At 56.3% G+C, this 26,102-nt stretch overlaps 1 protein-coding gene across 2 annotated transcripts; it reads left to right on the top strand.

Annotated features, from left to right (window-relative positions):
* The first annotated feature begins 2,326 nt into the window (after positions 1–2,326).
* Positions 2,327–23,440, top strand: RAB26 (RAB26, member RAS oncogene family). 2 transcript variants are annotated; one of them, XM_034065574.1, is made up of 10 exons: positions 2,327–2,411; positions 2,493–2,584; positions 4,816–4,926; positions 19,456–19,497; positions 20,107–20,173; positions 20,462–20,514; positions 21,678–21,743; positions 21,903–21,959; positions 22,364–22,440; positions 22,586–23,440. In XM_034065574.1, exons 1-10 carry the CDS (start codon positions 2,327–2,329, stop codon positions 22,686–22,688), a joined length of 753 nt encoding a protein of 250 aa, XP_033921465.1. In that variant the 3' UTR covers positions 22,689–23,440. The 2 variants fall into 2 exon arrangements, with proteins under 2 accessions (XP_033921465.1, XP_033921464.1); XM_034065573.1 differs by having other exon boundaries at positions 2,327–2,584.
* Positions 23,441–26,102: the final 2,662 nt, after the last annotated feature.

Genomic DNA, 26,102 nt, shown 5'->3' with positions numbered 1-26,102 from the left:
GGCAGTGAGATTGGAGCATTCAAAGGTACGTGAGTGATGGGGAGGGAAGGACAATAAATGGCAAGGGAGGGAATGGTGCCTGCTCAGTACAGCGTTGGCTGGGCCCTTCCTAAGGTGACAGAAAGCCCTTTCCCATTGAGCATATCCAGCACATGTCCTGCACCCTATCCATGCCCCTTGTGCCTCCCACAGCCCCACATCTCCTCCATGGGCTCTGCTCCATGGGGGGATGCTTTCTGGAGCAGGGCTGATGTCTCCAGTGGATGTGTTCCTTGTTCATGTACAACGTGAAACTGAGCTCTGTGTATTCAGTCAGCCTCATGAGCATAGTGTCACCTCTGTCCCCTGCTGCCCTCCTGCATCCCGGTGATGCTCACTGTCTTCAGGCCTTATCTCTACAGCTGCTTTGGAGTAGGAGCTGTGTGTGCCCTGTAGCAGAACAGACAGAGGGGAAGAGCTCCAGGTTGACATCTGATGAGGAGAAAAGTCCCCTGAACCTCAGCTGGTGGCTCTGCAATAGGTGAGTTCCACGTTTCCAGCAGCACTTGGAAGGAGCCTGCACTGTTTTTCCCACAGCCACCAGGCAAAGGAGATGAATGTCTTCCAAGACGGCACAGCTGACATCGTGTCTGATGGGAATAGCTCGTCCTTGCCTGCTGAGGAGACATCTCTGCTCCATCTGCGCTGGCAAAGAGCTGCAACCAGGAGGGCAGCAGCTCAACACGTTCCTGGGATGCTGGGAGAGGCATCCAGGCTGAGGCGAGCATCCCTGGAGCAGAGATGGAGCAACCTGGGCCAGCAGGAGGAAGGAGGGATGTGGCCTCGCACTGAAATATCTCGCTTGGCTCTGAGCACAATGTGTGACTTCTGGCACACACAGAACCCTGCGGATTCCCATGCCAAGGAAAACAGCCACATTGAAAACCCCAGAGCACGGTGTCTGTGCAGAGCAGCTGCTCAGAGCCCAGGGAAGGGCTCTTTGTGTCTCCAGCCCTGCTCAGAGCTCTGTCCCCAGGCTATGAATGCTGAGCAGAGAGGTGCCATTCCCCATGGCCCTGGAGGGGCTGTTGGCACAGGCAGAAGCGCTGGCACTGGCTGCATTTACACCCCCCATATGCTGCAATGCAACAGACCTCTTGGGCTGACAGCCCTTATGGGGACAAGCTGATTTTCTGCCTCGAAAAGCAGATTTACCCACTGTAACAGATACACACAGCCACGGCCAGCCCTGCTCAGAGCCCTGCCAGGCTCCACAGCCCTGCTTCCCCACTGCACGCCGTGTCTTCAGGCGTCTGTTGCTCCATCAATCTATTTTTAGCAGGCATATCCCCCTTCGCTCAGCTGCAGCTATCTGATTAGTTCCTGTAACTATACAAGGAGCAACATCTCCAGGCGTGACTGCAATTGCTGAGCAGTGTCTCCACATACACGTCTTCCAGGAGAGAAACTTGCTGGGGATGCTTCTCCCTGCGATGCCCGGGGCTTTGCCACTGCTCCAGGTGGAATTTGGGGGTGCCAGGGTGTGAGAAGCAGCACCGAGTACACAACCTTTGGTAGAGGCAGGAGTATCCAGGTGTGTTTCCCTGCTCCCACTGTGATAAAGGGCCATCCTCTCCACCGTTGCCCCGATGCGGTGGTGATAAGCAGCTGGCTTTGTTTGCTCTGGAGCATGAGGCAGGTGATGGAGATTTCCATCTGCTGAGAGGGGGGAAAGGTCCCTGTATCCCAGCTAGGGGGTGGACCGGGCTGTGTATCCCCTCCTTGGGGCAGGTAGCGCCTTGCAATAGCTCCACCACGTCCTTGTGGCTGCTCAGGGACCAGTTAACCCCCTCTGGACACACAGACGGCTCCAGCACCGCACACTGCTCCAAGGCCTCAGCCTCTATTGACTGCAGCTGCTTTGGGAAATTAGATTACAGCGCACAACGCTGGTGCGGAGGCTGCTCTGGCCAGGGGGGTCTCCAACCTCCCGGCTGGATCACCAGGGTGACGGGCACACAAAGGGGAGCGGGGCCATGAGCCCCTTCCCCACCCAAACCTCCCCACACCTCCATGTCCCCCTCCGTGCCAAACCCGGTGTAGCCCAAGGGGTCCGGCTCCCACCCGCGGCTACGGCCCCACTGAACCCCACATCCCTCCGGATGTCGATGTTGGGGTACCGGGGGGGGGCTGCCAACAGGCACGTGGGCGCGGGGTGGGGTGACGAGGCCACGCCCCCTCTGCGCTCCCATTGGCTGCGAGGCAGGGAGAGGCGGGGCTCGGGCGGGGCGGTGGCTCCGGTGCATCCCGTGCCCCCCCCGCAGCGGCCGGAGCCGCGGCCCCGGGGATGTCGCGGAAGAAAGCGGCTCGGAGTAAGGGCAGCGGAGCTGCGCCCTCCGCAGCGCTGCCCCCCGCACAGCAGGGGCATGGCCATGGGCATGGACACGGACATGGGCATGGGCATGGACATGGGCACGGCCACGGCCGCTCCGCCGCCCCCCGGGGCTCCGCACCGGCCCCCGACCTGCCCCGCAACGGCGGCGCGGCCGCGGCCGGGCGGCCCTCGCTCAGCAGCAGCGGAGAGTTCTACGATCTGGCGTTCAAGGTGCGTGGATGGGGCGGGCACCGGGGCGGCCGACGGAGAAGTTCGAGGGGTCGGGACCGGGCGGGCATCCCTGCATCCGTCCGTCCCTGCATCCTCCATCCCTGTATCCGTCCATCCATGCATCGTCCATCCCTGCATCCTCCATCCCTGCATCCGTCCATCCCTTGATCCTCCATCCCTGCATCCTCCATCCCTCTGTCCTTCCATCCCTCTCCATCCCAGCCCGGCACCCCGCACCTCCTGCCCGCTGGGGCCGGGCGCGGCTGCCCCGGCGCCCTCCGCTCCTGCGGAACTTTAGCAAGTGCTGCCCAAAGGCGTTCCGCTGCGCTGGGTTATCGCAAGCGCCTGCTTCCTCCGTAACAACGTCAAAATGCGGTTGTGGAGCGGGTGACGGTGCGCACAGGGTCGCGTCGGATCCGCGCCGGTTGCGGTTGAAACGGCTCCAGCTTGGGCTTTATTTAAGGGCTCGGGTGGTTTCTTGCTGCTTCAGAGCCTGGCGAGCGAGTCACAGATGAAATGTGCTTGCACCCCCTCCATCAGCTCCCAGCCTGGAGCTGCCTCAGTGCTTCCGAGGCTGCGGATTATTAGGCTTGGAGGAGATGCTGTTTGCCGTGGCAAGCCCAGCCTTGGCACGCTGCGTTGGGGAGCTCGGTGCTGGTGGCACTCAGTGTGGCCATTGTGGTGTTGAGATTTGGGACGTAGGGTCCAAGAAGTGGATTTGGTCGCTGTGGGAGGCGGTTGGTCCTGACACAGCTGCAGTAATGGTTCAACAGCTTCCCTAAAATGGAGCCAGCTCCGTGTTCATGCTGGTCCTTGGCCCCGGGAGCGTGCTTCTCCCTGCCCAGGATGGGGCTTTCCCTCGGGATTGTCCCCATGGCACAGGGATGAGCCGAACGAGGTGCTGGATAAGCCCGGGTGCTCCGGGTAACCAGCTCCCCTGCTAACGGGCTTAGCGGCAGAGAGAAATGGGTTTGTATTCAGCAAAACCTGGGCTATGAAACTCTCCTTTCCCTGTCCCTCTCTGGAGGCTCCCAAGCTCTGCCGGTTCAGCGGCCAAACATCAGTTCCAGGAATGGGGCTGGATCCTGACCATCGATCCCTTGCCATGAGCCGGGCTCCTGGTGCTGCGGTGTGCCCTGAGTGAGGTGTTGGTGGTGCTGGGCAGGGAGCTTTGCAGGGTCCTGCTCCAGGAAAAGGGTTGTGATGTTTAAAAACCCCAATACAGGGATTCTGCACTAAAAATGACAGTTTTCCCCCTGCCCTTGGCTCTCCTGCCCCTGTTGTGCCAGGGCTTGGTGTGCGGCTCTGCTGGGACATGGGATGATGGAGCACCATGGCTGCATCCCACTGCATCCCACTGCCCCAAACCAAGCTCCAGCAGCAGCCACCTCCCAGCGGCTGGGCTGCAGTGTGGTGCTGGTGGCATTTGCTGCTCCTGGTGGCTCCTGTGTGGGTTCAGTGTGACCCAGAGCAGCACCTGCCTTCAAACCATTGCAAACCAGTCACGGGCTGATGGCTTCTGGAAAGCAAACACAGAGAGGGTGAAGCCATGGAGGTCACTGCGGATGCAGGAGCCCCTAACAGAGCTCAGGGGCATGGATCTGGGTTTCAGGGTGGTGGGAAGCTGTGATCCTACCAATGGGAATGGGGTTGGTGGCCCATGGATGTCAGGAGGGCTCATGAGGAGCGGAGGCTTTGGGGAGCTGCGTTTGGGAGCAGCCTCCACTCTGCTGGGGCTGCTGCGGAGTGGGGAAACTGAGGCAGACAGCACCGGGAGCCCCACATGTGTGGGGTGTTCTGTGGGTGCCCACAGCCCCCAGGGGGTCTCAGCTTGCCTTGCCCAGACAGCACCTGTGGGTCTCAAGGGGTGTTTGTACCCCCATGGGGATCTGTCAAGTATTGGGTGGGGGAAAATGTCTTGAGTTTGGCCAGTGCTCATGGGCACACATGGTGCAGGGTGGGCAATATATGATAATAAATGTTATTACTAATAATAATGTATTTACATAATATAAATAATAAACACATCATAATCCCACTGTGGGTCCCCCCTTCTCTCCCCACCCTCCCCTGGGTCCAAGGATGTCTCTCTTGGATGTGCTTTTCCCCCCTCAAGAATATGGGATCTGCTGCCAGCTCCCAATATGGGGTTTTGGGAATGGATTTGGGTAACAGCCATGGGGGGATGTAATTCCCAAACCCAGTCTCTCACACCCCATCCCTCCATGCAGGTGATGCTGGTGGGCGACTCCGGGGTCGGCAAGACCTGCTTACTGGTGCGCTTCAAGGATGGAGCTTTCCTGGCCGGCAGCTTCATTTCCACAGTGGGAATCGACTTCAGGGTAAGTGCTTGGGGGGCTCCTTGGTCCCCGGCTGGGGGTGGTTATGAGTAACAAGAGGAGTCACAAAACGCTGCTCCAAGGACTCAAACCTCAGCATCCCGATGGGTGTCAGCTCCATCTGATGGCACCACTTCACTGGTGCTTTGCAGGAGGATGCGGGAGCATCTGCTCTGTGTCCTGGGGATGCAACTGCTGAGGCCTGAGCAGCTGCCCAATGAAAGTGTTTCTCTCAGTCAGTTTCAGTGGGTTTAAGGTTTGCTTTTCCAAAGAAACAACAAATAAACACGAATCAAACCTGGCATAAACCAGAATCCCCTGGAAACGGCTCCTGAGCACAGCTCTGGGTGCCAGCGTGGGGATGTGGTGCTGGGGTGGCTCCTGCTCCCTCTGGAGCATGGGGATGTGCTGTGCCAAGGGCTCTCTGAGCTCTCACAGTATAACAGCAGTGCATTGGAGCTGCTGGACGGAGGGGATGATGTGGGGAATGGGGGTAAAAGGGGACATGCATCATGTCCTGCCATGCCCTGGTGTGTGCAGAGCATGCTTTGCAGGTGGGAATGTCTGTTGCCAATGGGATCTCTTGGCTGTATTTCCTGAGCTAGGGATGCTGTGGTCCAGCACCCCCATGGAACAGCAGACCAATGGGGACAGTGACTATAGAAGTGACATCAAAGAAACCTTATGGTGGCTGTGAAAGGCAACCAAGGGAGCTTTGCTGCCACAGTTTGGGTTGCTGGCCCGAGGATCAATGCTCCAGGTCCTCACAGTTCCATAACCATCTGCTCCTCCCCAAATGCACCCTCAGGACCAGTATATGCCCAGTGTCTGTGCTGTCCCTGCCCTCATCTCAGGGCACCATCTCTGTCTCTCCATGCTTTCTGGCTCCGTTTCGGTGCTGCAGTGGCGATGGGTGGGTGCAGTGAAGAGCTGGTGGTGATGCCACACACCAGTGTTGCATCTTCCCAAGCTCCTTTCCTCGGCAGCATCCACACGTTCCCCTTTCCTGTAGGATTACGGAAGATGAGTGTCTCTTGTAACCTGCTGTTCCACTGGGGTGTGAATAATAACTTGCTGGTACAGTGACAAGTGGAAGAGATGAGGGATGGCTCTGAAAGCCTTTAGAAAAGGCTGGTCCTTCCTGCAAAGAGGCTCTCAGTGCAGAGCGTGGTGGGACTGGTGAATTGGAGCCCATGGTTCTATACAGAGGTAATTACACGATGTTTCAGGTGTTCTTACAATGAAAAGGGTTCTATTACTCATTGCAGTGATTGACACCGAGGGCAGTCGCACACTCCTGTGACTTATTGATTAGAGCAAACCACTGCTACTGAGGAGCAATCAAATTAGGGTTAATTTACTGCTGTAATAGAGCTGCTGGAGCGACATGGGTTGGAAATGGGCAGATTATGCAGTGGGAAGATGGTGTGTGTGCCCTGAACTTGTTATTATCAGCTTTAAAAGGTGCTTCTCATTTGGGGGGGGCACCTGGAAGTAGTTTTTAATCCCACAGCTCCGTTTCCATTGGGATAATCCTACCTGCAGGTGCCCTGTAATTGAGCCTCTCTCCCTGTTCGCATCGTGATGCAGATGAAGCTCTTGGGTGGGAGCACTGGAGGCTTCTGCTGCGAGAGCACATTTAGGCTTTGCTGTGTGTCTATCTAATAGCAGAGCTGTCACATCGCATCCTTCCCGCTGTGATCCCAGGATTTGGCAGCCGCTTTCCTGGCTGCAGCGAGTGTGCCTGTTTGTGGTGGTGGGTGAAGGCAGTCGTGGGGTTTCACTGCCTTGGAGCAGTGTAAGGTGCTGAGCAAAGGTGGAGTTTTGGTGCATTGGGGGGTTTGGTGGGGTTTGTGGTTGTCACCGAGTCCTGGCAGAGACCATAGGGACCTCAAGGCTGGGCTGAGCTCCTGTGCATGCACAGCCTTGTTGAACTGGGAGAGCTGGGACCTGGGAATGGCTGGGGGGGTCACAGGGATGGAGCTGTCAGCTCCTCGCATTGTTTTAGGGACTCTTTCTGCTCCTTGATGCTGCTGCTCTCCAGGATGGGATGGAGCATGTTAGGGAGCAGCCCTAGTGCCCAGCCAGCGGCTCCCAGTCCATCCACTGGTCCCAGTGGGCTGCAGCGTCAGCCACTTGTTTTCAAGGATGTCAAACCATCACATAAATGCAAAGCTGTGTTAATGGGTAATGTAGGCATGAGGGTGTGTAAATGAATAGAAATACACTCAAAATGAATCATAGAATCCCAGAGTCATTTGGGTTGAAGGGATCTTAAAGCTCCTCCAGCTCCAACCCCTGCCCTGGGCAGGGACCCCTTCCACTGGAGCAGGATGCTCAAGTCTGCCATTACAATTCCTATCGGCCCACCAGGCTTTTCCATCCCACAGTTTTCCTTTAGGGAGAGCCTCTTGTGTTTGTTTATCATCATCTGTTAAACAAAGAGGAGATGTTGATGTAATTGTATCTGGAAAATACACTGCTGATACCGGGGAAATAGCGTGAGTGTAGGATTAGGAAATGCATCCAAATGGTACCCATTGACTTCCAGCTTTGGAGGTGCCGAGTCCTTTGGTTTCCTTCCTTTGGAAGTTGGGTTTGTGGAGCCCCACTCTGTGGGTGCCTCCTGCAGGGGCTTGCTTGGAGCAACAGAAACTCCTGAGCTATTGAGATGCATCCTACAGAGGGGAAATGCTCTTAGGGGGGAAGCTATGCCCTGCCTTGAGCATCCCTGTCACAGGCATCGCTATGGGGGCTTCCAGCCATTGCTGGGTATCAAGGGCCTTCCCTTGAGCCATGGAGTGGCTGTGCTGAGCCATGGTATGAGCTCTTCCTCCTCCTCCTCCTCTTCCCAATGGCTGGGGGCTCTCAGCAGACCCTGCCTGCTCTTCCAGCTCCATATGGTGGGATTTGAAGGAGAAGAGTCTCCTGGAAAAGAGCAGGTTTATCGCTCAGGGTGTGAATCCCATCTCGGTGCTGCCGAAGGAGCTGCTTCTGCTGTAATCCTGGGAATGCTGCAGGAACCTCGTCAGGAACCGAAGCTGTGCAGCCAACAGTGCCTCTGCCTTGTCACAACAGCGAGCTAACACGAGAGGAGGCTTGCCAAAGTGCCATGTGAGCATCGCATGTGCCCCTCGCTGGTGATGGGCTCCATCCCCAGAGGTGCAGGGTCAGGAGACTCAAGACATTTGTACTGATGGGGACGGAAAAGAGGAGAACATAAAGGGGGAAAGAGAAAGATGAGGTTTTTCTCCCTGGGAAGGTGCTAATGAGCTTCTCTGCATTAGCAGGGGATGGTTTCTGTGTTAGTCAGGGGATGAATCCATCGGGAAGCGCTTTGCTGGCGGAGTTCAAAGCAGGGACAGAACATGTCCTTGTGTTCTCTAAGGTGTGCAGTGGTATCGCTGCTCTTGCTGCCCCAAGGTGCAAAGCATATGTGATGAGGAGGAGGAGGGAAGCAGCTCCTGCACCGCTTTGTGCTTCCCAAGCAGGCAGCTGGCACAGGGAACATCCCCTCTGAAGCCAGGATGGGTTTGTGCTGGTTGTCACCCTGCAGGACCCTGCCACGCTCTGCTCCATCCTTGGCTGTGCCTCAGTTCATCCTCCCGCTGGGGTGGCTGCTGTGAATTGAAGCTGTCATTTGTGACCCTGAGCTTTGAGGGCTCTTGATTACAGCGAGCCTTGTGCTGCTCCGGGGGTGGAATCAGCAGGGTATAATATAGGGCTTTGCATGAGAGGTTTGTTGCATCTCTGTTTTCTATAGTGTGTGTGTGTGCACCTTCCATCAGCACAACAGCAGCTGAACTTAGGGTGAAATGGGAAGCTTCAATCCCAGTGTGCAAACCAACACTGGATCCAGCAGGTCCTGGATCTCCATCCCTGTGATGCTCCAGCGCAGCCTTTGCACTGGTACCTCCCTTAGAAGGGTTGGTGCAACTGGAGCTGCCTGAAAGCCAAGGGCTGGCTTTTATCTCAGCGGTTGGCATGGAACATTAGCAGGGCTAATTTTCCAATGGATCAATCTGGAAAGAAGTGGGAGGGGATTTACTGAGGCCAGAAGAAAGGAACTGAATGGGTTTAATTCCAGCGTGTCCTTATGGGAAATTATCCCGGAACATTGGAGGGAAGGGGGTCTTGGCATCGAGCAGTGTTTGGTGTCTCTGTTCTCAGTCTTTGCCATGTATCACGGTGGTGTGTGGGGTTGTGTGCAGCACTTGGATGGGTTTCAGCTGGTCCCTGACATGGCTTTGCTGTACCCATGGATGTGACCAGGCTGGGCCAGGAGCCCTGAGCATGGCAGGGGGATGCTTGTGCCCAGCCTTGGGTATGTGTTTCCAGCAGCAGTGTGCCTGAAACGGGCTCATTCTGCATCTCCAACTGCTCCAACTGAATCTTAATAGGAGCCAGCAGCTGATTTCATACTTTGGTGTTTCTCACTGTGAGCAAGCTGGGCTGAATCCACCCGGAGGAGCTTTCCTGTGGCGCTTTCCATCTCTTCTCCCTGGTTTGCAGGCGAGATACCTGATGCAAATGCATCGCAAATGCATATGCACCGATACCGTGAGGATGAGGAGCTGCCTGAACCTGGCAGCAGCTCAGGCAGGTCCTGGAGCACTCACACAGGGAGGGCAGGAGCTTTGCTGCCCACAAGAAGCCTTGGTTCCATGGGTTTATGCCATGTGTGGCTCTCGGGACATCAGCCTCTCCATGGGGAGCAAAGAGCATGTTTCCTGGGAAGCAGAGCCCTGCCGAGCCGTCATTTGCATGCAGGGGCTCAGTTGCCAAGAGATGCTGCGAGCGGCTCCTGGTGTTTTATTCATGGTCCTGTGGCTCCTGCTCCTCCTCACCCCCTCGATGTGCTCCAGGGCTGCAGCACAAGCACCCGTATGCTGGAGGGGGCCCCGAGGCAACCGGCTCCGTTCCTGCCGTGGGGAAAGCAGCAGGGAATGGGATGGGTGTCCTCAAGCAGAGGGATGCTTGAGCTGCTCTCTGAGCGGCATCAAGGCAAAGAGCCCGGTTAGGAAAGCTCTTATCCAGTCTGCAGGGTGTGAAAGTGCCTTCCCTGCTCTCCGAACGCCGGGAGCGTTCCCATCCCGTTGGTGTGTGGGAAATCCCACCGGGAATAGCTCGTGTTTGATCCGGGTGTGAAATCCTGTGTTTCAGCTGACGGTGGGAGCGTTGGAACGGGAGATGCTCTGGGAATGGTGCTGGTGTGTCCCAGGCTTCCCGGTGTACACCAGCAGCTCGCATCCCCATGGGTCTGTCCAGGTCTGGGATGGTTGGAGTGAAAGGTGTCAATAGCTCAGCGTGTTTCCCTGCAGCAGCATTGGAAGGGATGTGCCTTGGAAAATCACTGGAGTTTTGCCCTGTGGGGAGCTGGGTTTTGCTGCAGGATGATGGACCCACTTGTGAGCATCTTCCCTGCATCACCCATCACCATGGGACCGCTCTGAGGCACTTCCCCATCTCCAGGGATGTGGGTCCATGCCCTGCTCCCTGCTTCACTCCAGGTTATCAGGCTCCCTATGGAGAAGCAGGGTGAGGAGGAAGGCTGTGAGCACACAGATGGGGTCTGTCTGTGCCTGTCTGGATGGTGCCAGGTCAGGAATTGGCCCATTTAGGTGCTGGAGCATGAGCTGCTGTGTGATGCTGGGTCTGCTCATGGTGCCGGGGCCTGGGAGGGAGCGTTTTATAGCCAATAAAACATTTAAATGGGTCTAGAGTCAGCCTAAATGCTTTGACTATTTAATGGAATACATTTGGCTTAATTTCATGTTCATCTTTGTGATAAAGCATTGAATTCAGCTGCACAGAACTGGGCTTTCTTTGGAAGCAGAGGGGCTTATGGCGACGGGCAGGCTTTGGGGTGCTCTGCCTCCCATTGACAGGCATTTGGGGGCACCCCAGTCCCATGGCTCTCACCTTGCTCAGCCCCTGTGCAGGGGCATCATCCTAAAGCACCAGCACCTTCATCCTCTTCCCTAAGATCCACTTTCCTCCTTGTGTCTGCAGAGGGTGGACATAGGGTCATGTTGGTCCCATCTGGTCCCTTTTGTTGGGCTCTGGTAGGATGGAGCATCAGCGTGGCAAAGTGGAATACAGCAATAGGCTGTTCTAAAGCCTGGAACAGAGAGTGCTGGTGGAAGAGCATCCCTTTGGGAGGAGGGAAAAACAGGGAAACCAATCCTATCCAAGTGGATATGTGCTGTGTTTCCAGTGGATGGGGCTGCAGTGTGGTGTGTCTGAGCAGTTACCCCCTTGTCCTTGCCTGGTGCTGGGGATACACTGTTCCTATGGCAGTGAGGAATCAGTGATCCAGGGCTTGACTCCCTGCAGAGCCTTCGGAAGCAAGGATGTGTTGTTGGTGACTGAAGGATGCAGTGAGCAGGGGGTCCTGGGGGGGCTGCTTCCCCAACAAAGAGAGTTGGGAAAGCACAGGGAGCTGTGGGATTCCTGCATGGGGTAACACTGGTGGTACCATGGGGACATCCCTGCCTTGGAGCATGGGATGGGCTCAGCGCTGTGCAGGGGTGATGCTCTCCTTGCTGCTGCTGGTCCAGCCTGCAGTGGAGCAGAGCCATGGTGCTACCCTAACCCTAACCCTAATGCTGCCTCCATCCAAGGGTGATGGAGCTGCCCTGCTCCCTGGCAAGGATCTCCAGTTGGAGCAGTGGGACTGGTCCGGCGTTGTTTGTTTAACAGGGGCATAAATCATTCCTAATCCTGGCTGAGCACCAAGTCATTGCCTTGAAGGACTGAAGAACCTCTCAAAAGCAACAACAGATATTTCATCTTTATGCCTGCACTGGAAAAAAAGACTTCTCCCTGCTCATAACTCATGTGTTGGAGCATGTGGCCCTTCAGCTTTAAACAGTGATGCTCGTTGCTCTGGTCCATGGTTGTCCCAGGGTGAGGAGAAGCCTTGGGGTGCATTGGGGATGCTTCAGGTTGGGGATGATGCTGTTGTGACAGACGTGGTGGGTCTGGGGTCAGTGCTGCCTGCAGGCAGGAAAGGAAAGGTTGTCTAATAGGTGCTGTAAGCCCATCTGAGGATGCAGCTGGTTCTGCATCTGGGCAGGCTGAGCTTCATTTTGGGTGGGTTATCCCTATTTAACCCATTGAAGGGAGGACAGTGCTGGGTGCTGGTCCCTGCTGCATCACTGCAGCTGATCACAGCCATGGAGCCGAGCCAGGACCTCATGTGCTGGTGTGACCGGACATGTCCCCTCCTGCCGAGCTGTGGCATTCCCGGCCCTGGTGTCACACCAGGGAAATGGCGGCTTTGCCTTTTCCAGCTTGGCTGGTGCAGCATCACCACGGCAACGGTACAGCCACCCCCCCCCCGGAGCCGGATTATGGCATTAACGCGGATGCTGGCGATGGGCACCTGCCGTGGGATGTGTGCCGGGAGCTGCTGCTCCATATGGATAATGAGGCTGCACTGAAAGAGGCTCCTGATGCTGAGGTGAGCCTCTGGTGTTATCCCTTTGCTCCCAGCCTTGAAACGAATCCCTGCTCATATCCTCTCCCCCCAGAGATGCTGTTGGAAGCATCCAGCCCCCCCCCAGAAGTGAGGCCCTTGCCTTCCATTGTACAGTGATGCTGAATTTGCCCTGGATTGCTGGGATTTGCCCCCACCATTCCCTGCCAGCCCCTCCATCCCTCACTGCTTCCTCTGAGCCAGTGACTGAGAAAAACACAACTGTGGGAATGGTTCAGCCCAGTTTGTTACTGGGGGGGTCATAGCAAAGAGCCCAGGGACCAGTTTGTTGAAGGGGGCTGGTCCCTGGATGAGCATCTTGCAACTGGGATTCAGTGTCCCAGGCGGTGCAGGGACCTCTTCCCACTGCATTTAGGCTTTAATGTATGCTTCCATGCTCTGTGTTAAGCACACCAGGCTCTCAGGAGCTGCAGGGAAGCATCCCTGTTTCCAGGGTCATTCCCTGAGCACCTTCCCCTCCTGCACCCATCCATGGCATCGCCGGCATAACCGGGATTGCTGCTAATCCTGGTGTCAGCTTTTAGAGCCCAGCACAGGCTTTGGCAGTGGCACTGCCAGGAACACACAGCCCAGAGCAGCACCAGCCTTGGGAAGAGCTGCCAGCTCTGCCGGGATGCGGCTTTCCAGGATCCGGGATCTGAGCCTGGCAGTGCTGGTCCCTGCAGGCTGGGCAGAGCATGCCATGGTCCATGGCACGCTGCCCTGTTGGGTTGTGTTCTGCTGTGACCATAAGCTTTGTGTGTTTCCATAGGGGTCCTGTGTGCTCCTGGTGGATGGAAGGAGCAGGATCAGGGATGGGAAGCATCCCAAGCTATGACTCTGTGATGTTGCATCCTTGGGCTCCCATGAGTCAGAGCTTCCCAAAGGAAAAGCGCTGCCGGGAGCTCACACGTCCCAGGTTTCGGATGCGTGGGATCTTCTTTTGTCCTCTTGGTGCTGAAGCTCATGTGGTCTGGAGCCAACCCTGTGCAGCTTGAATGGGAACAGGGAACCCAGCCATGGGGCCAGCAGCCTCTTCCCTACACCTGCCATGGTTTGCTGATGTGATGGGACCAGAGCAGGGCTGGGAATTGCTTCCTGGTGAATCCTGCTGCACTGTTCAGAAGGGATGGCTTCGGGTCATCTCTGTGGGGCATCCCTGTGGTGCATTGCCACAGAGCATCCCTGCAATGGTGCATCCCCGCAGTGCATCCCAGCAGAGAGCTGCAGGGATCAGAACACCCAAAATGTGCCTGCTTGATAGCACTGGAGCATCCTCTGCTGTGGGGGATGAGCATCCCATGTGCAGCACTGGTCCTGTTGCAATGGGGTGCGTGCTGTACCCCTGTGCACCAGAGCCTGGCGAGTGGCTCCCTGTGGGGCTGGTGCTTGGCAGGTGGGACCGAGCTCAACCCCAGTGTCCTTAAACCCATCAGTGTGCTGCTCTTATGAATGTGCATGAATTCATGTGAGAAGTGCTTGACAATGCCGAAAATAACCCTGTTCTGAGCGTGCCTCCTGCATGGCAGATGTGCTTTCCCTTCTGAATGATGCACACATGGGGCTGAGTTGCTGGGAGCACTGGTGGTGCTGCCAGGGATGTGACTGGTGCTCTATGGGACCAGCCTGGTGCTGCCCCTCATGTCCCCCACTGCCCAGCACTGACTCACTTGGCACCAGGAGGGCGAATGATGGCTTTGGTTGTGCCAGACTGGTTTGGCTGATGGGGAGGGGTTGGTGTGGAAGCACCTCCCCATCTCCAGGACACATGCTGGGAGCTGCAGGGATGGGCTGCAGCCTTCCTCCTGATGGTTGCATTTTAGTGGCTGTGGTCTCCAGGGCTGTTGTAGTACATCCTATCCTATGGATTTTCCATGGTAGAAAGCCCATTTTCCATGGTGGAAAGCCCATTTTCCATGGTGGAAAGCCCATTTTCCATGGTTGTCCATGGGGCTTGCTGGGATGTGCTGGCATCTCCTGTTGGGATGAGCTCAAGCAGCCCCATTGGGCTTACAAGCATCCATAGCCTCATCTGCCTATGCCTCCTTCAAGGAACCATCCGCTCGGGATCAACCGGGCTGGGATGGAGGGTGCCATGGACTCAGTGCTGGATGATGCCACAGGGCACAAGCGATGCCGAGAAGCAGAGCTTAAAGACTTTAAACTGTATGATCCTAACCAGATCCTCTTAGCTCTAATCTGCCCCTAAGACAGGATTCTCCTTGCCAGAAACCCCTTTTCCCTGCAGCCTGATGTGAATGGCAGATAAGTCACTAATTCTTCGGTGTGTCTGCTCTAACAAGAGCCTTGTGTCTTATCTCCTGCAGGGCTGGCAGCCAGGGAGGTGCTGATTGTGCTCTAATGTAGCTTACATGGATCCCGGTGCTGCAGACATGGTGCTGTGGGGTGCAGGGAAGGGGCTGTGCTGCCCCAGGGGCTCTACAGGGCATGGGGGGGTCTGTGCCCATCAAGCTGCACAGGGGAGGTTTGAGTGCCATGGGTTAGTGGTGGCCTTGGCAGTGCTGGGACTGGATGAGCTTAAAGGGCTTTTCCAACCCGGCTGATTCCATGTTTTCTATAGGGCACATTGTGGCTTCTCCCGTGTTGTCTGCAGCGTGTGGGGCATGAAGGAGGGGGACACACAGTGTGTGACCCCTCAATGGAGGCATGTGGAGGCGACACAGGGAGCAGAGCGGGTCAGAGGCCCCATCTGCTGCACAGTGCTGTGCTCATCTGCCTTTCCATGGGGTCTGCTGCTGAGCTGAGCAGCAAGGGCTGACACATCAGTGCTTCCCAAAGGATTCTGGCACCCAGGAGCTGTTCCTGGCTCTGAGCAGGCAGGAGCCTGTGAGTCCTGGGGGGAAACACAAGGCAGAAGGTGCTGGTTTTAGCTGCAGGGTTGGAATGCATGGAGCTGCTGAGGAATCACCTGCCTGGAATGAGGGGTTGGGATCTATCTGAGAGCAGAAGCTCCATGGGATGGGCAGGGTGTGCTGCTGGTTGCATAGGGGGACCACCAAAGCTGCATCCCAGTGCGTGGAGCATCCTCCAGGGGGTCAGCATGGATGGAGTGGGACCGCATCCAACCACACCACAGCACAGCCCTGCATCCAGTCCGTGTCCCTGCCTGCTCTCCCTGTCCTCTGTGGCTTTCCACAGGCTCCAGCACAGCGTTGGGCTCTTCCCTCCCCTGTCTCACAGGGGATGTGCTTCCGAGATGGTTTATCCCTAAGCTGGAGGTGTTGGGCTGGATGTGCTCTCCATCAGGAGAGGAGATGGAGCCCCATGCTGGATGTGCTGCCTTGGGGACCAGTGATGGGCAGAGCAGCCCTGCTGTAACCTGCTTTGGAAGCTGCTGTGAAGTCCAGATGAGAGCTCAGTGCTGCTCTTAGAGCCTCAGTGTCTGCTCAGGGCTGATGGAACTTAACTCTTTGTTCCCAGTGTCTCTCTGTGTCCCTGACCAGGCCTGGATTTAGGAAGCACAGATCAGGGGCTGATACTGCCTCCTTTTGCTCATATCAAGCTGCTGCAGTGCTCCCAGTGCTGTGTTGTTCCCATGCTGTGGATAATGCAGAGCTGGAGGGTTGGGGAAGCTCCAGTTCCTCACCCAGAGCCTGCTCGGATGGCCCATACCCTGAGCCACCTCCCACACCCCTCTTTGTGCACTCTTTGTGCCCAATTTGGTTTGGTTCCATTTCCCCAATGAAAACACAATCGGGATCACCCAGTTTGGCTGCTTTAACTTCGGGGGAGCTGTGGGAGCAAAGGGGGGGGGGTCTCTTTGCACCCCGACCTTGGCAAAGGGCTGCGTTATCCCTGTGCCAGGCGGCTGTGGCTGGAGGAGCCGTCGGGGCTGGCACCGGCACATGTGTGTTGGGAAACTTGGGGGCTTTAATGAGCAGAGTTAATTCCGGGTCCTGCTGCTTTGGGCACAGTTCCACATTGATCCTCAGTCTATTTCTGCAGCCGCTTTAGGAGGTGGTTTATGTCTGTCTGCTACAGCCTCATCACCACTGCATCGCCTTCCTCCCGGCACAGCTTGTGCTTGCAGGGGCACAGGCTCCATGGGGTTCTGATCCGAGTCCTGCCTTGCCATGAGGCTGGGGCCCCCAGCATCCCCTCAGTGTCCCATAGCCCTGCTGTGCTGCTTGATTTCCTCTTGGCTTCCTAAAAGAAAGGATGCCCCAATCCATCACCCGCTGTGCTCCTTGTGTTCTCTCCCCATCTCACCCCAATGGCTTGGGGAGGAGCAGGGCTATGGGGTGGTCCCTTTACTGCTCCCCAAGTGCAGCCATGCCCAGCACCCCCGGAGGGATGCTCTGATGGGTGCTGCTGGGGAGCATCACTGGAGCCAGCACCCATCAGAGGTACCACAGAGCCAGGGTGAGGGCTCCCCAGCTTGGAGCCTGAATAGCATCAGTGAGCAGCTTCCCATTTGTCAGCTTAATTGTGAAGTGAGTTAATCCATGTATCCAATTTAACCTTTGAGGCTTTAATTAATGAGTTAATGCATGGAAAAGCTGGGCAGAGGCTGGGTTGTTATGTGGGTGCTGACCCTGGGTTATACTGCTGCTCTGCTGGTGTGGGCTCAGTGAATGGGATGGGCTGGGATGCACCAGTCGCTCCCAATGTGTGTCCCTGGCACACTGGGGACCCTGTGGACCAGGTAAGTGGGGGTGCTGGGGACACCTTGACTTGGGTGGGAGCATCACCCATCACAGGATGCACATTCACTCCATTGTGAGCATCTCCCCTTCCCTTTCCACCTCCAAATAGCTGCTCTCATCCAGTGGCTGAGCGGGATCCTGCTGGGGCTGCTGCTGTGTTGTTAATGCTGCTCTTAATCGAGGACCATCTGCACTTGGTAATTTAATTTCCCTGCATCTGCAAGGTTCCAGCTTTATTTATCCAACGACCTGAGGGTTGTTGAGCTCACGAACATCATGTTCCTCCAACAGAGGCACTCCAAGCATCCCACTGCAGCCCCTGCAAGGACACAGCACAGCCAATGCCTCAGGGGAAGGGACACATAAAGACTGACATTGCAAGGGCTGTGGGGATGGATCCCTGCCTGCTCCTGCCTTCTGGTGCTCTGCTCTGTTACCTCTGCTATGTTAAACTGTGCAGGATGAAGAACAAGCGCAGAACAACACAACCCCCCTCGTTACCATCAGTCTCGGTGCATTGACAGCCTGTCTTTTGTCTTCGGATGCTTGTTAGCAGTTCAACCCCGCAGCAGTGCCTTTGAAGGGCTGGAGTATGGGTTTGAGCAGCAGCTCCTTAGAAAGTAATGGGAATTGGAAGCTGGGAAGTCTGTTAACTGAGGAGGGGGGAGGATTTGGGTGTCTGGTTGGCATGGCACTGATGGGAGCCTTTGTGTGCTGCTGGAGGCAGCCCCAGCCCTCCCCACCTCTGCTCTTCCCACCTTCTCCTTGGCTTCTTACTGGTGTTTTGCACTGTGCTGTGGTGCAAGAATGGAGCAGGGATAGAGGCAGGGATGCAGGGCAGGATGGTGCAGGGATACAGGCCAGGATAGTGCAGGGATGCAGGGCAGGATGGTGCAGGGATGCAGGGCAGGATGGTGCAGGGATGCAGGGCAGGATGGTGCAGGGATGCAGGGCAGGATGGTGCAGGGATGCAGGCAGGAGCTGCTGCTCTGGATGGCTCTGGCTGTGTCTCCTGCCTGCAGGAGCATCCCTGCATCTCTGTGCCCTGAAACACTGCTCAGCTCCATACCCAAACCCTGTGGGATCCATTCCCTTCCTCCTCCTGGTCCAGCAGCACCTGGGGCCACGTGCAGCCGTTAATGAGGTTGGAGCATTCCACCTCCACAATGTAAGTCAGTTGTAATTAGTGAGTCTCCTGCTGCCAGCTTTGCTGCTAATGAAGCTCCTGAAGTGGAGGTTGATGCATGAGGTGAGTGTTGGGGCTTCAGCTTCCTCAGCTGCTCAGCAGATGTTCCACTGTCATGGTCCATGCTCAGGGCCATGTTCTCCCTCCCTGCATCCTGCTTACAGTGACCGGGCGCACATGGAGCAATGAAAAGCCTCAATGGCATCATCCTGGTGGGTGATGCAGGTACCTGCATCCCGAGGTGCTGGTGCTTGGTGCTGGGTGATGTGGGATGCACAGGGATGGCTTTTGGGGTGTGTGCTGCTGTTTGCCTGTGAGGGGTTTGGTGGCACCAGAGCCTGGCTGGGAAAGGCAGGGAGCCAAACAGGATGAGGGCATCCCTGCCCATCCCATAGGGGGATAGAGCACCCCATGGCTGCTCCGGAGTCATCACTGCAGCAGCAAACACTGCCCCATCCTTGTGCCCCATTCCCTGGCTGTGTTTTCATCCCATCCTACCGATTATTGTGCTGATTCCTGCGGATCTAAGCAGGCAAATCAATCCCTTCCCTGCTCCTTCCCCTGGGGCCGCTGGCTCTTTGGGATTGTGTTTGATGAATGTGGTGCAGCGCATTGGACTGGCAGATGCTCTGGGATGTGCTCTGGATCCATCCCCTGCCCTTGTTAGCCAGGACAGCGCCCAGAGGCGCACTGATGGGCTCCCTATCAGCACAACCCCTCTCCTCCTCCTCCTCCTTCCCACCTTTCCTGCTGTGAAACCAGGCAAAAGAGGGAGGAAAAACCAACACGGAGACAAAGCAGCGATCATGGGGAGGAAAACGGGCACCAAGAGCAGGAAAAGGGGTTGTTTTAAGCTGCTGCCTGCACATGGAGCGCTCGGCTCCATCTTCTGGAGACCATTAACCTGGGCTGCTGGTGCTCATTCATTTACTGCTGGAGGTCTCCAGCCCTCACCGGGCACCAGGCATGGGCAGGGAAGTACCCAAATAGAAGCAGCTCAATGCGGGTGCAGGGCATGGGCTTCGGGCTGGGATGCAGTGGGAATGGCTCCAACAGGGGCTGGGATGAACGGATGTGAGCAGGGATTGATCAGCCGAGGGGTCTGGGGGGGATAACATTGGGATGTGGGGCCGGGTGCCTCTGTCCCCTTGGGGTCCCGCATGTGCTCACCCCTCACTGTCCTTTCTCTTCTCCTTCAGAACAAGGTGCTGACAGTGGATGGGGTGAAGGTGAAGCTGCAGGTACGTCCCCATGGTCCCAAAGGGTGTTTGGAGCTGAGCAAAGCCCCTCAGCAGGGGAGCATCCCAGAAGCAGGATCCCATCTCCATCCTTTGCTGCTGCATCTCTCAGGCTCCTGAGCCCTTTTGGCTGCTCTGCCCCATGGGCAGGATCCTGCTCTGGTGACGTGCAGGAGATTCCATGTCCCTCCACAGCTGGATCTGCTCCAGCCCCCCCTGGAGATCCCCCTGATTCCCTGATCCCTCTGCCCGGAGCTCAGTAACACCATTAGTGCTGATCCCCCTCCCTGCCCTCTGCAAGCGCATCGCTGCATTAAGAACTGATGAATTAAATCACTGGGTCCCCACTCATCCATCTGCCCAATGGATTTTCCCATTAAGGAGCACGCTGGGAGCCCTTTGCCACACACCATTATCTCTACACACTGAGGAGCTGGAGGTGATGCTGCAGCATCGATTGCACTTGTCATTTTCCTTGCTACTGGCCCTGGGAGCAAAAGGATGGAGGAGCCTTTTGGGGATGCACCATGGGGGTTTGGGGCTGGGTTTGGGGCTGGGTTTAGGAGCAGTACCAGGTTATGGCTGATCCCTCTGCTCCATTGTGCCCTACAGATCTGGGACACAGCGGGGCAGGAACGCTTCCGCAGCGTCACACACGCCTATTACCGGGATGCCCACGGTAAGCACGGACCCGATGCTGTCCCCAGCTCTGTGGCTCCATCTGAGCTGCCATTCCAGGCTGGGGGAGTTGGGAATCACCGGAGTGGTTTCCCCATAGCAGGCACTAAGATAGAGCAGCCTCTGCATGCAGACACCGGGAGTCCAGGGCTCCCAAGGTGTACTTTACATCAGGGGACTCAGTGATGCTGTAGCACCCCAGGGGTGACCTGCAGCAGGGCCTTGGGAACAGGCTCTGAGCATGGACTCTCCTTGCCCTGGCACTAATGCACCATCCCTGTCTCCACAGCCCTGCTCCTGCTCTACGATGTCACCAACAAAGCATCATTCGACAACATCCAGGTACAGCAGCACCCCCGTGATGGGCTGGGGGGTTGTGGGTCGGTCTGAGGGGCAGGGGATGGTGTTGGAGGTGTGAACTGTGTCCAGAAGGGCTGTGGTTGGTGCTGAGCTCCTGTCTGATGGGGTCTGCTCATGAGGACACCAGGGCACAGGCAAGAGGAGGTTTCCCTTCAGTAGCACATAAAATGGGTGATGGATTCAGTGGAGCAGCACGTTAACACCGTGTGTAATCACAGCTTTCCTGAGCGAGGTGCTCCCTCATCTTCCTCTGCTCCTTTGGGCCCCAATGGGTCAGGTTTGGGCACTGCATTGCCCCATCTACCCTAGTGCACAGCAGGATGTGATTGCTCATGTCCTGGACACGTTGTACAGTGCGTGCTGAGCAGGCTCTGAGCTGGCAAACACCCTGTGCAGGAGGTGCTGGGAGGCACTGACACCCCGAGGTGTGGGGCTGTGGTCCTGGGGGTCCTGCACCCCCCCTGGCCATCCATGGGGTACTCATAGCCCCAGCAGGGATGAATCAGCACCCAGGGCTATGACTTGGTGCCAGAAGGGAGCTGAGTGTTGTTATGAGGGACTGAGTGTCCCTTGGATGAACACATCCATGGAGCTGAGCACACTGAGCCAGATGGGGTGTGATGGGGACAAGGGGCTGCATCCGCATGGGTTAGGCTCTAACCCTGGATCCCCCCTCTCTTCCCTGGGTGCTGATGCAGGATGCTGTGGGGTGAGCATCACCCATCGGTACTGGGAGCCAGGCATGAGCTGCAGCAGTGCTGCCCACCCAGCAAGAGGCTGCTCACACCACAGGGCCAGGGATTCCAGGGAATTAGGGCAGGTTTGATTGGATTAGCATGGATTTGAGGGCAGGGAAGGCGCCCCATGGCTTGGGGTCTGCCCCATGCCGGGATGAGTGCATTGGGCACAAGGGACAGTGTGTGTAGAACAGGGCACATCCTGGAGCAAGCCCTTATCCTTGTCCTCAAAAAGGAGCATTAGAACATCTTAGCTGAGCTTTAAGCCCTGCAACCACAGGGAAGAGGCAGCTCCACAGGCTGAATCCCTGCCTGCAGCTCCTGCCTGTTTCACATCCATCTTCCTCCTCCTCTTCCTCCTCCTCCTCCTCCTCCTGGGCTGTCACTGACCCGGCTCTGTCCCTGCAGGCCTGGCTGACAGAGATCCATGAATACGCACAGCAAGACGTGGTGCTCATGCTCCTGGGGAACAAGGTGAGCGCAGCCCCTGGCACCAGAGCCTCCTCTTCCTCCCATGACGGTCCTGTGATGGAGATGTGCTGCAGGCACCCCAAGGGGGTGTCAGGGTCCATGGGGATAATGGTGTGGAAGGACAAGGACCTTCCAAACCCCCCCAAATGGCTCTGTTTGCAGGTGGATTCAGCCCAGGACAGAGTGGTGAAGAGGGAAGATGGAGAAAAACTAGCCAAGGTACATGAGGACTGCAGGAGGGGTCGGTGGTTCTGTGCTCTGATGGGGATGTGTGAGTGCGCATGCAGATGCACCCATGAACTGGTTAACTGGAGACCAGCCCGGCCCCAAATACCTCTGGGAATGCTTTGCTTCCCTTGGGCTCTCCTCTTCCTCCTCCTCTTCTTCCTCTAAGCTTGCACTGATGCCTTGAGCTTCTTTGCCCTCAAAAACCAGTTCAAGGCTGTGTAAGAGATGCCTGAGCTGTGCATCCTTGGTCAGCTCCTCCTGCCCATCACACACAGCTCCTGCCCCAGGGCTGGGTATGGGCTCCTGTGACAGGAACCCTTGTTTCTTGGTGCAACCTGGGAACCCTCAGGAATATCCCAGAGGATGTTTCTGACTCCCTGTGTCTTTTCCTGCAGGAATATGGAGTGCCCTTTATGGAGACCAGCGCAAAAAGCGGCCTCAATGTGGAATTAGCATTCACAGCCATTGCAAAGTAAGTGGTGGCTGTGCTGGGCACTGGGGCAGGAGTCAGAACTGGATGAGCTCTAAGGTCCCTTCAACCCAAACCATTCCATGAGTCTCCAATGGGATGGAGTCGAGTTCAGCTCAGACCCTAACGTGGTTCCCTCTTCCCACAGGGAACTGAAGCACAGATCCATGAAGCTGCCCAATGAGCCCAAATTCAAGCTCCACGACTACGTGAAGAAGGAAGTGAGAGGCTCAGGCTGCTGCAGGTCCTAATGCGCCCGGCGCATGTGTACAGAGACTCATGCCAGTGTTCGTGTGCCGGTGTGTGCATGTCTGTGTGTCCGTCTGTACCTGCCCGCGAGGTGAGCTGAGCACGGGGAGCCGCAGGAAGAGCCCTCTGGGATGCTGAGCCGTGTGCTTCCCGAGCCCCCATCGCATCCATTGGCATTCCCGGTGTGGATGGGGGGGTGGGTGCTTGGGAAGGGACCAGGATGGGTAAACCCGGTCGTCTCCATCCCTTCAACAGCAGCTTCTTTGACATTAGTAAGAATCATGGTGTGATCAAGGGGAACAAACATCTTCTCCCCACCAACATCCAGGTTGGAAAAGGTCCTGAGATCCCTTTTCTTTCCCTGCATACCTGGAATTCTGTGGTTCAGAGCCCTGGGGCACAGAGGAAAGACTGTTTTAGAGGTGTTGTAGTTATGTCCATCTGCCCATCTTTTACCTGGTGTGAAACACAAGAGGTTTGTCCTCTGCCCTGCAGAAGAGCTTCACTGTCTGAGTAAGCTCTGGGTAAGCTCCTGCTCCCCTGTGTGTTGTACAGAGACCTCCTGGGTGTCTCTGTTGGGTGAAGGCTTCGGTTCTCTCATCCTGCCGTTCCTAGTACTTTCAATGGAGCAGAAATCCAACGCATTGCAGCTTGTTCTAAATGCCTTCATGTGAGTGCCACAGCGTTTTTAGACTGCAACAAAGCTTTGATATCTTCAAAGTTCTCTTGGGACAGCTTTCTTTTAATGGAGCAAGCTGGGGGCGATGCTGCAGGCCTGGCTTTTACAGGCTTCAGGCTCTCCCACCAGCTCCCTTCAATGGGCTCCTCACCCCTTGGGTCTGTGTCAGGCTTTTGGCTTTTGTTACTTACAAAAAGCCACACTTTTAAGCCCAAATTTGAATCAGGATTAAGAGCTCAGCCTTTGGCAATTCTTCTCTTTGCAAATTGCATTTCCCTGCGCTGCCCTAAATGAACCATGTGAAACAACACAACCCATCCATCCCCAGCACAACCCCAGCTGCTTGGGTGACCTTCATCAGCCTCTCCCCCATGAAGCTGCTGATCTATTGTGTCCCTGTCTGTGGCAGGGGTTGGAACTGGATGAGCCTTAAGGTCCCTTCAACCCAAACCATTCCATGATTCATCTCACAGCCACCTCCATTCTTTCTGTTCAGCACATCCCTGTCCCCAGCGCCCCTCGTTGCACAGACACAAAGCTACAGGGAGTCTATAAGCAGTGGTGTTCGTCCTGCTCCCATCAGGCTGCCTGCCTTCTCCCAGGGCAGAACAGTCTTACATCTATCTTGCTGTTTTGAAGGAGCTGGCAGCTCTTTGCTTCTTCAATGTGGGACCAAAACCAGTTTAAAAGCTGATTTAAACAAGGGAGATGTAAACGCTGCCCTTTGGAGTACTTTAAGCCAGCTGGGAGCTAACTGCTACAGCAGACCCATGACAACTGCATCTGAGGGGTTACACCTGAACCCTAAGGCAGGCTCAGCCCCCAGCATTCCCAGCCACTGGCATCCCATGGGCTGGGGTTTATCCACGGGCCATTACTGCCACCCAGCGATGAGGAACCCAGGGCCGGGTGTGCTCCTGCAGCAGAGCACTCGGCCACACAAACTCCGTGTGCTGCTGCCTCCTGGTTACAGCTTTGGTTTCATTCCTGTTAATAAAGTTTTTTAATAACCCCTCCGGCTACAGAGGGATCTGATTGTCCAATGGAGACGCCTGCACTGGGAATCACAGCTCATTCCTGAGCCCATCTTGAGCCTTCAATGACCAGCACGGGCTCAGCTGCTTTCTGTTGTCTTAATCTAGCTACTGCCATTCCAAATGTTCTTATAAACCCATTAGCAACAGAAGGGTAAGAGGACTCCCCATCCTTTACTGGATGCAGCAGGAACATCGCAACTGATGTCTAACTAACCTGTCTTCCACATGGTGAGCTGCTTGGTGGATGGTGTCTTACCTGGACTTTAAAGACTTTGCTTCCCACAGCATTCTCCTGGAGAACCTGGCTGCTCCTGGCTTGGATGAGCATCATCTTTACTGGGTAAAACACTGGCTGAGCCCGAAAAGTGGTGAGAATGGAGCTAAAACCCAGTCAGTGGCTGGTCACAAGTGGTGTTACCCAAGGCTTGGGGTTGGGAACAGTTGTACATTGCAAGACAGTGAGGTGCTGGTGCAGGGCCTGGAGCACAATGTGATGGGGAACAGCTGAGGGACCTGGGGGGGTCAGTCTAGAGAAGAGAAGGCTCAGGGGGGACCTGATGGCTCCCTCCAAGTGCCTGCAGGAGGATGGAGCCAGGAGGGGCTGGGCTCTGCTCCCAAGGAACAAGGGATGGGACAAGAGGAACCGGCCTCAAGCTGCACCAGGGCAGGTTTAGATGGAGCTGAGGAACAATTCCTGCCCCACAGGGTGCTCAGGCATTGGAACAGGCTGCCCAGGGCAGGGCTGCAGGCACCGGCCCTGCAAGTGTTCACACACTGGAGATGAGGCCTCAGTGCCATGGGTTAGGGGTGGCCTTGGCAGTGCTGGGAATGGTTGGACTGGATGAGCTCAAAGGGCTTTTCCAACCTAACCATATTTGTGATTCTAATTAAAGGGCTCTGGTCTAACTAAGCTGCAGCATGTGTATGAAGATGCTGTGCTTCCCTTTAAGGGATACTCTGCCAGGTGCCCTAATAGAGTGTAAAGTCAGTTTGGTTTTCTATACCAGGGATGTGTCAGTAACAAGAAGCAAAACCAGAATAAGTGTTTTCAAAACTTTATTAAACCTTTAAGCTCTAAAACAGGCCTAATACAGCACGAAACAGTTACAAGGGCTGAAGCTGACTTCAGGCTGGGTGAAGAACATCAACTGAGCACCTTACACATCAAAACGCTAGTTAGGGCGCCGAGATTCGCATTATTTCAATGAGCTCTCCACAATGCAGCACTGGAGCTCACACTGCAGACCCCTCCAGCTCCCCCCGGTTACTGATGCTGCCCCATGCGGCAGGGTTAAACCGACCTCCGGTTCCTTTTACTCACCCCATTCCTCCGTGCTCCAGCCCCACATAGACCACAGGGGCAGCAGCTCCCGTTGGGACACGGCTCTGCCCCCGGTAACGCGGCCGTGCCCTCTGCGGTGCGCTCCGGCTGCCTGAGGGACGGGAGCGCGGTGAGAGCAGGCCCCGCCGCTGCACCGCCCGCCCGGCCCCGCCGCTCCCCGGGCCTCAGCCGCGCATCCTCCGCAGGGGCCGCGGCCGCCCGCTGCCCTCAGACGAGGTGTCAGAAAGGGTACATGGAGGAGATCATCCCCGGCCCGGCCCCACAACCCACACCGCAGCCCCGGTACCGGCTCCGCTCCCTCCGCCCTCACTCACCTCCACACGTTAAAGAGGAAGCTGTGCCCTCCGCGGCAGCCTTT

Source organism: Melopsittacus undulatus, chromosome 8 (genome assembly GCF_012275295.1).
Source record: "Melopsittacus undulatus isolate bMelUnd1 chromosome 8, bMelUnd1.mat.Z, whole genome shotgun sequence".
NCBI classification, from domain to species: domain Eukaryota; kingdom Metazoa; phylum Chordata; class Aves; order Psittaciformes; family Psittaculidae; genus Melopsittacus; species Melopsittacus undulatus.
The sequence above is the reverse complement of the archived record's forward strand: the minus strand, read 5'-3'. Positions and strand labels throughout refer to the sequence as shown.

Excerpts from the sequence above, each read along its gene's own strand:
- RAB26 (XM_034065573.1), top strand. The coding sequence starts at position 2,327 with ATGTCGCGGAAGAAAGCGGCTCGGAGTAAGGGCAGCGGAGCTGCGCCC. Across the intron at positions 20,174-20,461 it reads CTATTACCGGGATGCCCACG|CCCTGCTCCTGCTCTACGAT; the intron begins GTAAGCACGGAC and ends CTGTCTCCACAG. Across the intron at positions 21,960-22,363 it reads ATGGAGAAAAACTAGCCAAG|GAATATGGAGTGCCCTTTAT; the intron begins GTACATGAGGAC and ends CTTTTCCTGCAG.